This window comes from Herpailurus yagouaroundi, unplaced genomic scaffold, assembly GCF_014898765.1.
Source record: "Herpailurus yagouaroundi ecotype Mexico unplaced genomic scaffold, PumYag 184, whole genome shotgun sequence".
In the NCBI taxonomy this organism is placed as follows: domain Eukaryota; kingdom Metazoa; phylum Chordata; class Mammalia; order Carnivora; family Felidae; genus Herpailurus; species Herpailurus yagouaroundi.
The window spans coordinates 16,891,438-16,903,606 of record NW_024412415.1 but is presented as its reverse complement, the minus strand read 5'-3'; the positions used below and the strand labels follow the sequence as shown (position 1 = coordinate 16,903,606).

Below are 12,169 nucleotides of genomic sequence, written 5' to 3'. Positions count from 1 at the left end.
TAAGAAGGGAAGTAATTTCCTACAGGTGATATAACAAGTTACTCCTGATCTCATTACAACATCTCGATAGCTAACCTCAGGCACTTTTGCCCCATGGTGGCAGCTTTCTGCCCTAAGCTTTTTTCTAACCCATTTATGTAAGTAGAACCTATTTCCCCACACCTCCGTTCACACTCTATCTTTTTTATTTTAGAGAAAGAGAGAAATAACAAAGATGCCAGAATAAGCCACCAAGGACATGACAAGAGCTATTAAAATATATACTCCATGTTGGAAAAAAAAAAAAACAAAAAACATCGCCATGGTGAAGAAAGAAATTAAAGATATAAAAAAAGATCCAATGGAACTTCTGGAGATTAAAAAATATTATGTATGAATTGAACACATTAATAGCAGTTTAGACAAAGATGGATTAGACATAGGAAGGAGACAAAGACAAGAATAATCAAATTCTTCCAGAAGTGGAGGAAAATTCTCCATTTTAAGAAGATATAATTCTCTCTGAATTGCCATTAAAGTTTAAGAATAATGGATTTAATATCAGAATTAGCAGCAAGCAAGGGATAGAATAATCACTGATTGTTTTTTCTAGATTTGGCCTTTATAGGACTATAAATTGAGATCTTAGTTGAAAGTTAGATCTATGACAGCACTATCCAATAGAAACATAATGTAATCACATATGAAGTTTAAATTTTCTAGTAGCCATATTAAAAAGAAACAAGTAAAATTAATTTTGATAATTCACTTTATTTGGTTTAATATATCTAAAATACAATTTCAATATTCTTAACATATAGTAGTATTTTACTTTTGCATGAAGTCTTTGAAATCCAATATTTATACTTAAAACACATTTCAATTTTATACTGAAAACACATCTCAATTCTGACTGGCCACACTTCAAGAACATCCAGATGAAGAGGTACATCAGGCAAAGTCTGAAAGGGTCCTGAGCACAGGAACTTCTGTCCGCATGGCAATGGGATGCCTCACCCACATGGAAGTTCATGAATCCTACTCAAGAGTTTTTCTAGAACTTAATCTCCAGCCACCCTACCCCTCCCTTTTCCCTTCCCAGAGGTAGGTGAGTGGGGCTGAAAGTTCCAACTTGGGTCTTTCTGGTGACCAACCCCATCCTGAGGCTCTGTAGCAATGCCACTGTAAGTCACTTGATGAGCATGAACTCGGATGTGCTTAAAAAGGCTTTTTATGAATAACAAAAGACACATCACTTCTGTGGATGAAGACTAGTCCAATATTTGGGTCCAAATCATTTCGTTTTTCCCACAGCTCACCGTAACTCTTCTGTTTAACCCCAGCAACTATTAATCAGTCAACTAAGATGAAAAAATAAATTCTTAACCTTGATCTATCAGGTCTTATACCTTGATCATCATTGGAGACCAGCTTGTTCCAGTCACTGGTTTTGCCCTCAACTTCATTAAATTATACAGTAGCAATTCAGACAAACACCTCTCCCTAAGAATATATCACACCTTGCTTCTGTTACTTCCTACCTGTCACACAACATAAAGGATGGAGTTGTACAATTAAACAGATTTCCAAGTACTTTTCTCTCACTGAAATACAAAAAATAATCTCTGGGCTCTAGTCTCCATCCATTTAGCACATGTCCTGCCAGACCTCATTAGGGAAAAACTTCCTAAGGCCGGCTATTTAGTGGTATCTGCAATATGTTTTGGGGAAGGAAAAGTACTCATCCACTTACAAAAATAGTTTAAAGTAACTAAAGAAAATTGACTCTTCTCTTGGAAAGAAGCCCGCAATCTAGTTGCAACCACTTAGAAGAACTCACTACATTTGCAGCATTACAGATGCTCCAGAAAACTCACAGTGTTTGACATCATCTGTCTCTCCCCCATGCCCAAGCCCATCCTCCCTGTATCCAACTCACAATCTTTAAGTTCTCAGGGTTCTATGGACCCATCTTTTGGGTACCATCCTATCTTGGATCCATGCACCTACCATAAAGTTTCCCACATGATGCATAGGAAACACATTTCCTTTTAAGTAATTCTGCTTCCTGCTACTTTATTCAGAACTGTTCTTTCCCAACTTTCCTGATGCTGTTGGCCTTATTAATTTATAGCTGTCCCTCCCACTATCACAGTGCTCACTCTTCTGAAGAAACATGTAATGCTAGCTTAGCTAGTAAATCTGCCTTATCACATTCATTAGCTATCATTAACTTCACTGATCAAATGTCCACTGCTTTCTGTCCTAAAACCAGTTCTTTTAGATCACTAAAACTTCATGAACATCTGCCATAACGCAGAAACGTCCTCCTCCTCCAAGTCATAGTATCTATCTGTAATCACACTGTATCTGCAGAGAGATCTCTTAAATGGCATGGCAACTTCTCACAGGACTTAACCTTCAGGCTGGTAAAGGTCTCATCAAGCAGTCAGGCTTCCTCTCTTCCACCAGGTAGAAACTGGCACAAGCTATTTTCATCAAAACCCCTTTCTGCTAACTTATATCTATAAACTAAATCTGATCACTTTTCTTTACTTCTAGAAGAGCCAAAGGATTGCTAAAGTCAATCCCTAGATATTACCTGGTCTCAGATTATTTACTTTGATGGGACAAGTCTTTTTAGTCATTCATTCAGTAGGCTGAGTCCCTATTACTGAATGCCTATATTATGCATCAGGCAAAGGAACACAGAATAGAATATATGCATGGTTCTTAACCACAAAAAGCTCATAGTCTTTCATTATGCACACACATAAACAAGTAACTTTCATACAATCATTAACTTTGACTACCAGGTTTGGCAGCAGGCCATCCCTCCCTTTAAGAGTCCCTTCTTGTCAATTACTGCAGTGGGTGTGGTGCATTTAAACCTCCTTTACCTTCAGTGTCCCAAAGATGGGGCTTCAAGTCTCAGAACTTCTTGCCTGCCACACATTATAGCCAATAGTAGGCATAAGTCAGTGAGATTTAAATGCCATTTCTGATCTAGCTTTGTGTTTCAGGATACACACGTAGAGACAGAGACTCACTAAATCACCTTTCGACTTACTGTGTTTCTTGCATCTTAAGGCGGCTGTACGGAGAGGGCATCGTGGAAAGAAAGCACTGCTCTGAATGCTCTGGTCAGGCTAGGATAAGCTGACCTAGGGGATATGGACACACACCTGAGAACGAATCCATGCCTGAAGCCCACAAAGTTCTCTTTGAACATCACACAGAAACAGCAGTATCTTTACTTTTAACCAATTAGGCCAGATTCTTTGAGGGACTGCAATGAGTAAATCACTCTTTTCATCCCATTCCAGTTGCTTCTGCTCCTTTTCACCAACCCTATCAAATTACTGAATAGGATTACTTATTAGCTATTTAGATAATAAAAAATATACAGACCAAAGAACAATATAGATCACTTTGTATTTATTACATATTTAGCCGAATTGTTTTTCAAATTACAGAATTCAACTCCAAAATAAAGTCATTAATGCCTATTAGGTTGTTATTCTCACTTGCATTTTTCCCTCTAAAATTTTAACACAGCAAAACACCTTAAAGACTTGTGAATAGGTTCAGTGCACTTGCAGTGGCTCACAATCATGAGACAAAGATCACATTCATCCATAAAAAAGAAGACAAAGAACTCAATATTTTACAATATTACTGACATGAAACAAAATAAAGGAAAAAATACAATACTGCATTTTCAGTACAATTGTTTTTTGGTAGAGGATAGCAGGTTACTATTTAAATAGTGCCCCCCTGCAAAGAACATGCAGACACACTTGGCACATTAGCACTTGGTAACTGCTCACCTTCCATCTGCCCTCTCTTCAGAAGTACCCTTACTCAGGGCCCCACTTTCCCTTGAGCCTGATCCGCCCGCCTCCACAGGGACTACTCTGGCGGGAGCCTGATCCTTCTTCATTCACCTGCTCTTAAGGTTTTGCCGTCTGCCCTTTATTCTCCCCCAGAGTCACACCTGCCGCCGCCTGCACTCTCAGTGAAGGTGCCTGGCACAGAACTCACACGCTGAGCATCCCCACCACAGCTCTACTCCAGATGCTGCCCCTTCACTTTAAACCATGACTGTAAGGTAAAGAGGATTATCTGCCCACAAAAATCATGCTCCCTACTTTACAGTCACGTCTTCCTGCAATGCAAAAAAGGTTGGTGATGCCTGATTTGGAACTTAAAACACTGAATTAATTTAGGCAGATACACACTGCTCCGAAGTTCTTTAAAATTCACTCTTTCCTACTGTTGTTTTAAAGCCATAAAAATATAAAAATTGTAAACATTCTACTAAATGTTTCAGTGGAAACTCCATTATTCTACTTTTTATTTAGTGGATTCAGAAAGAACAAAAGTGACACTATGTTCCCTTTGACAAGCTAAAATGATGCTCCCGGCCCTAACCTACCATTACACATCTCCCACCATCAGACAGCTCTGTTGGCCAAGCAATGTTACTGACAACTGTCAGTTGCCATTCACGACCAACCTTTTAACAAAGCAGCAGAGTAGCCCATTGTAATCTCTCCTAGATAGTCGTCCATCTGCTTGCTGGGCACCTTACACACACTGCTCTATACTCAACCTAGCCTTGGTGATCATGCACACACACAGAAGTAAGGACACACAAAAAATTGGAGCACCTCCTTTGCCACATACTGTATTCCTCTACAAAGTGAGAGGGTACTTCCTAATTTTTTGTCAGAGTAACAGCAGAATAGGGGGTTGGGGGAGAGGGGTGCTGTTGACAGAGGCAGAAATAAAGAGGAAGCTGGTAAGTCTAGCTACCAGTGTCCACCACATCCAAGAGAGCTCATTCTCTTCACATGACGCTGCTGGGAGCATAAAGATGAATCTGACCTTCTATTCAAAAGAGAAACCTACTCAGGAAATTCTAGTCACTTACCATTACTTTCATAGCAAGGTTTTACTGTATGTATTTAAAAACATGAAATTAACAAGAAGTGACATTTTTAAAAATGAGTAACTTTAAAATTAATTTTTAAAAACAGTGCTTTTGTTTTTAGGGAGAAAAATGCTAGACACAAAAAAACTAATAAAACCTAACAGCTCTAGGGAATCCCTTTAGTATCTTTATCAGTTATGATTAATGAGATAATTTAAACCAGAATTCCACACGTGGGCGATAAACAGTACCAATTAACCAGAGTATTAACTGCAATGACTTAAAACTGTATTACCTGAACAGTCTCCATGGTGAAGTGTCAGAAAAAGTGAAATAATAAATATTTTCCACAGCACCATAAGATTTTATAAAATACTTACTATTTCAGTTTTTAACTTTAATGTACAATCTCAAGATTGTGGTCCATTGTTCATAGTAGGCCTAACTTCTTTCACTGACAAGAATTCTGACATAGGCCATAAAGGCACAATTACAACATGAAAATGATGTATCTTACTGAAGAATCTGTACAGTATACTTAAGTAGTCACTGTTGTGGTTGTATCCATTGAGTATTAGCAGATTCAAAAGCCAGGAAAGATGGTTTTGCCATTTATACTCACAAAATTTAGTTTGTCAAAAGGACCTAAATGGAAACTAAGATAGTTGCCATAACTACAAAGTCCTTTTATATCTGTTTGAGTATTCTGTCCTCTTATGGGTTATGTTTTTATATGACAATATTTTGTAAATGGCTCTGGGTTTTTAAAATAAGAATACATTTAAAATAAGGATTCATTTTGAATTTTAAAAATAAGTTCAAGTGGAAAACAAATTCTGTAGCTGAATTATCTGCAATTATGTGTAACAAGTTATCTACAATAAAAACTATATCACAGATTGAATCCCCCCGATATCCAGCATGCTCATGGATCTCCTAAACTGTTAGTGTGTGCTGTGCCAATTAATTTCAACACTTATCCAAGCAAAACATAATTGAAAGTAATGACTTCCCTATCGAAAAGCTTACACTGCATTCCAAAGCCAAATACAAATTAGGTTTGGGATGATCAATGCCATGTCTCCCCCTGACTCCCCCACCATTAATGCAGAGAACGGAGACTTGGCTTTACTACAAATCAGCTAGCACTAGAGTAAATTTGCTATAAAATTATTTATAACAAAATAAATATTTTCAGTCCCTCTACACTAAGTGACATATAAATCATTAGCAGTTTATAACATTAGTTCAGGTCACTTTTGTGAGACCCAAACATACTGTACAATCCTGAGTAAAAGGTTAAGGATACAGTTTCTTAGGGATCTTTCTTGATCAGGATTCATAAAGAAAACACATAAAACCACAGCTTGTAATAATCCCCGTTTTCATTAGAAGTACCAGGAGTTCTTTTTACTTTGGTAAATAAGTTTATCTATGTAAACCATTTATTTTGATGGAGTAAAATAAAAGCAGAGCTTCTGCTAGGATCCCTCCACTACCTTTTGACACTGATACAGTAAATAGTCAGGAAGAGTAGAGCAGGAGGATCTGAACCACAGGGCTAATACGTCACCATGAACTCGAAAATGCAGCAAGCAGGGGATGGATGGGAGCAGCTGACAGGCCAAAAGCCCTTCATTGCCTACAAGAAAACATAAATTGAAAATTCTTTAAGACAAAAGGACTCAGACATTTCTCCAAGATACACAAATGACCAAGAAGCACGTGAAAAGATATTCAACATCACTGATCAGTAAGGAACTGCAAATTAAAATCACAAGGAGCTACTAATCCTGTAAGACACACACACACACACACACACACACACACACACACACACACACTCATATACATATAACAACTGTTGGTGAGGATGTGGAGAAACTGGAACCTTTGTGCACTGCTGGTAGGAATATAAATGGTACAGATGCTGTGGAAAATAATATGGCAGTTTCCCCAAAAATTGAATAAAAATTACCATATAATCCAGAAATTCTACTTCTGCATATATAACCAAAAGAACTGAAAGCAGGGACTCAAACACAGGTATGTGTACACACCCACACTCAGAGCATCATTTTTCATAATAGCCAAAAGGTGGAAGCAACCCAAGTGTCCATCGACAGATGAATAGATGAATAAAATGTGGTATATTCATATAAGGAATAGTATTCAGGCTTAAAAAGGAAGGAAATTTTGACATATGCTATACACGAATGAACCTTGAAGACATTATGCTAAGTGAAATAAGCCAGTCACAAAAGGACAAGTATTGCATGATTCTGCTTATATGAGATCCCTACAGTAGTTGAATTCAGAGAGACAGAAATAAGAATGGTGGTGGTCAGGAGCTGGAGAGGAAGGGAGAATGAGGAGTTAGTATTTAAAGGGCACAGAGTTTTAGTCAGGCAAGAGGAAAGAGTTATGGAAGTGATGGTGGCAATGGTTGCACAACATGAATGCACTTAATGCCAATAAACTATACAGTTAAAACTGGGTTAAAATGGTAAATCCTATTATACTTTACCACACAAAAAATTCTTTAATAAAGTCTGAAAAACACACTCATTTGAAAGGTATTCATAACAGGAAATAATAGCTCTAAGAAATCTGATACTTGTAAAAGTTGATTTGTGTTCTGTGAGAAAGCCCCCATAAACACAAAATTGCGTTTTCATAACTCTACGAACCTATAATTTCAACAACATGAAGTCTTAGTTTCTGTTGCAGGGTCTTCAGGGCAGAAGGCAGAGCAGCTTGAGATTCTGACATTTTTACATTTTGCTTCACATCATTTGCGAAGGATAACCAGAGTTTGCCAAAGTTTTCAGTTGAGATTTTCAACGGTCTGAAAATAATTTTTAAAATTAGATTATGTCCAAAAGAATGAAATTAATTCTAAACAAATACATTTCAAATGACTCATGGGAATAAAACATAATCATTGTAAATCTGGGCCCCACAAAATTTATGTTTTTAAACTAACTATGATTAGAATTAGAATGCTTACCATCAACCTCCAAACTTAGGAAATACTAAAAGAAGATTCTATTAAAGTGTCAATGTCTTTCCAATAAATCACTCAGTTCTTTTTCTGAGCATTAGTCATTTCGGCAAAATTTTACCAAGTTAAAAAAATTTTTACCAAGTAATTTGATGAATCATTCAAATATAAATATACTTTGAATTTGGGGACAATAAGACACTATCAACATCATGTACAGAGTATAAATATGAAGATGTAGCACCTTACATAACTCAGACTAAGGAAAGGATTTTAACAAATGTATTTTTGAAAATGGTTCATGAGACTGAAGATCAAATAGTTAACACTGGGTCTCTGGGGGTAGAATTACAAGGAACTTTTATATTTTACTTATACTTTTCCATAGCATTTGAATTTTTGTAATAATTATCCACTGATTTTATAATGGGAAAAATATTTTTAAAACATACATAGGATTTTATTAATACACACAGAAGAACTGTTAATTATACATACTGTGCTGCTTCAGGTTACTAATGCTCACCATAGGATATACCTTTTTAGTCAGAGAGTATAAGTTTTTGGAAGGCTGGATTCTATCTCATACAGCACCAAGGCCATGAAAACTCTTTGACAGACTGAGAGACACATTCTTACTAAAAGATTGTAAACAGTAGGCAAAAATTACAGCAGTGTAACACAAGTTAATGTGTGAAGGTTAAAAATTTTTACAGATATTTATTGGCATTCTGCATTTTTGGTTCAGGCAGCCTTCATTTAAAAAAAATATTTGAATACAGTAAAATATATCCATAAAACCAAATGAGAACAGAAAAATGAAGAATTTGTTTTCAATTATTTTGGTAACACGGCTTAGTGCCTTGTATAATGCTAAATACTTACTATATCTCTAATTAAAGTTTAATAACCTTGAGTAATTTTCTTGCAGATCTCTAAACCTTAATAAACAGATTTTATGAAAGAATTAATCAAATAAATGAAATATAACTGAGAGAAACTTTAAAAGCTTTAAAAAGAAGCCACCTGGAATCTTTGAAGTTATTTCAATTTAAACACTACTTTAATATTACTTTCTCTCGGGGCGCCTGGGTGGCGCAGTCGGTTAAGCGTCCGACTTCAGCCAGGTCACGATCTCGCGGTCCGGGAGTTCGAGCCCCGCGTCAGGCTCTGGGCTGATGGCTCGGAGCCTGGAGCCTGTTTCCGATTCTGTGTCTCCCTCTCTCTCTGCCCCTCCCCCGTTCATGCTCTGTCTCTCTCTGTCCCAAAAATAAATGAAAAACGTTGAAAAAAAATTTTTTTTTAAATATTACTTTCTCTCAGAAGTTTTCCAAAATTACTAATCAACCCCAACGTAAATCAGGTCCCATACTATAATCACTCATTGTACCATTTACTTTCTCTTCAAAGCACAATTCAAAATTATTTATGCATTTATGTGATTGTTCAATGTCTCTTCCCTAGACTGGACTCTCCCTAAAGGTAGGGACTGTATCTAGCTTTGAATTATTTTACTCTGCAGCGCCTAGTGCAGTGCTTCTGTCCAGAGAAAAGGCCTAATAAATATTTGCTGAATGAGTAACTTGAATTAACATTCCAGAAAATATTTACCTAATGAAATCTAATAGTGATAAGTTTACAGAAAATTCAAGCTGAACAGAATGAGTATCCATCATCTGATAATTTATAAAACCAAAAAGATTCCCTTCTGTAAAAGGTTTCTCCATCTGTACACTATATTGAAAGGTTTTGATGCTTTCTGTTTCTATTACAGGCAAGCAGCATCCAGGTTGCTCAGTGATCTGTAAACAAAAGTAATAAAAGTATTGAAGAAAGGATCAATACAGACTATTATATTAATACCAATTTTCTATTTAATTGAATTTAAAAGCATACTATTGTGAGATGTTAAGAACAAACTACAGTATAAAAATGACTAACAACTTCACTTGAGAAAAATTTACTAGCACAGATAATTAATATAGTATACAGGTAAAAGTTATGTGACAAATTGCAGTGAAAACCTCTGTATAATTTAGTAACAACAACAAAAAGATTATTTGGTTCTCAATCCTGACTAGCACTAGATGTTTAAAACAGGAGAGTTAAAAAACAAAACAAAACAAAACCCAAAAACACCACAACCAACACACACACACACGTGTCTTCTTTTCTCAAGCTACAGTACACCCTTACTCAACCTATGGGGAGTCGAGCCCAAGCAACTGAATTAGATTTTGTTTTGTTTTGTTTTGTTTCTTTAAGTTCCATAGGTGGTCCTAATGAACACCTACAGTCAGAACTTCTGCCCTGGTCAGTGGTTCAGGTAATATCCCATTCAACACATTTTAGCTCACAGAAGAAATTGGTCAGTCTTGTGAAATAACTATCTACTGGTCAAGTCTCATAACTCCAGCAAGGACATCCATACAATAATGTAATATCAAAATGGCAATTCTCTAGGGAAGAAATAGAATTGATGCCCAAGCACTCAACATAAATCAATAAAAGAAAAAGACAGCAGACAGTATACAATATTATCCTTCAATATTCTTACTCCTTGATGTTCTGCTTTGCTAAATTGAGAACTCTGTTTCAGTGTTTATGGCAAGAATGAAGAATGAATGAATATGGCAGTTCTGTGAGACATTTAAAGGGAGCAAAAAAACACAAAATTCACACTGAAAATAATAACACACTAACACCTACCAAGTGCTAGGTACTGCTGTAAGCATTTTACAGATATTAACTCATTTACTCCTCACAGTAAAGGCAGACACTATTAATATCTTCATTTTAAATGTGAGGAACCTGAAAGCCACAAAGCAGTTACATAACCTGACCATGTAACACAGCTAGTAAGTAGCAAAAGAAAGATTCAAAGCCAAGCATTCAGAGTCAAGAGTCTACATTCTTTTTTTTTTATTATTTTTTTTGTAATGTTTATTTATTTTTGAAAGAGAGAGAGTGAGACAGAGCGTGAGCAGGGGAGGGCCAGAGACAGAGAGACACAGAATAGAAAGCAGGCTCCAGGCTCTGAGCTGTCAGCACAGAGCCCGACGCGGGGCTCAAACCATGAACCCTGAGAACATGACCTGAGCCAAAGTCAGACGCCCAACCGACTGAGCCACCCAGGTGTCCCAAGAGCCTACATTCTTAACTACTGTGCTCTGTCCAAACTCACTTTATATATTTATATTTATGGCCTTCCCCAATATAGCTGGAAAATCTTTATTATGTTTCCTTGTCTCTTTTGAATAATTCGTCCTTACTCAAAATAATAAAAAACCTGTCACACCTTTGGGTCTTTTTGCTAAAGAGGAAAGGATGTGGATGAAATTTATAAATCATCAGAAGAGTCAAGAGTAGAAACACTAAGTAAGCATTACCCCTTTAAGAAAGAAATAAGGAACCATTCATTGTCTTACCTTGAAATTTTCTGCAGAAGAAATTTCTAAGTCAGCACTTTTCAATTCCAAACCACTCTTATTAGAAACTGACCAGACCACCAGTAAACAGTCATCTTTCCAAATTTTGTAAGAAGACACTGATATGGTTTCATTATTACAGACCTCCACAAGATCTGAATGCATGTGTTCAGAAGTTTCTTCCAACAGAGAAGAAGCTAAAGAGATTTCATTAGCAACTGAGGCTGCAGTGGACGAAGGAGAGCGAAGACCTTCCATATCATCAGTGAACAAAGAAGGTGGAGACAGTGTGCAACTGGAGAGTTTCTCAACGGAGGGCAGTTCTGTGAGTGACTCAGAATCCAAAAGTTCTGAGTTGAGAGAAAACTTATTTAATTCTTTGTCTCCTCTATCCTGCAAAGTATCCAAATAATAATCATCTTCATAAGTCACATCTGACGAAGAACTAAAGTAAGAACAGGGCATATTCTGAGCACTGGTTGTTTCTCCACTTTTGGTTTCCTTGACTTTTGATTTCCTTCTGAACTTGTGAGATACGGTATCTGCTTTTCCTAGCTGCAAAAATAAAATATAACAATATCTAAAAAACCCATTCTACCAGTCATGAGTTTTAAACATCTTTCTATAATTTCAAATGAATAATTTACTAATTTGTTAAGAGTCTATGTATAAAGCATAGATTAACAAAAGAATCAGAGATGAATAAAATGTTAAACCCTAAAATTATGACAGTTACCTCACTTTGAACTATTAGCTAAATCTTATTTCTCATTAAATATACATAACATCAAAAAAAGAAAGTCAAAAAGTCATTGGTGAACA

General features: G+C 36.4%; 1 protein-coding gene across 3 annotated transcripts in view; it reads right to left on the bottom strand.

The window, feature by feature from the left end:
- Positions 1 to 730: 730 nt before the first annotated feature.
- AP4E1 (adaptor related protein complex 4 subunit epsilon 1) overlaps positions 731 to 12,169 on the bottom strand; it is a 71,616-nt gene continuing 60,177 nt past the window's right edge. For 2 of the 3 annotated variants that reach the window (XM_040492681.1, XM_040492683.1), the window contains 4 exons: positions 11,348 to 11,902; positions 9,531 to 9,721; positions 7,606 to 7,763; positions 3,401 to 6,557 (listed from right to left, as the gene is read on the bottom strand). In XM_040492681.1, the coding sequence (XP_040348615.1) occupies positions 6,397 to 6,557; positions 7,606 to 7,763; positions 9,531 to 9,721; positions 11,348 to 11,902 (1,065 nt within the window). In that variant the 3' untranslated portion in view covers positions 3,401 to 6,396. Of the gene's footprint in view, positions 3,144 to 3,400; positions 6,558 to 7,605; positions 7,764 to 9,530; positions 9,722 to 11,347; positions 11,903 to 12,169 lie in introns of those variants that run through there. The other variant, XM_040492682.1, reaches the window with a different exon arrangement.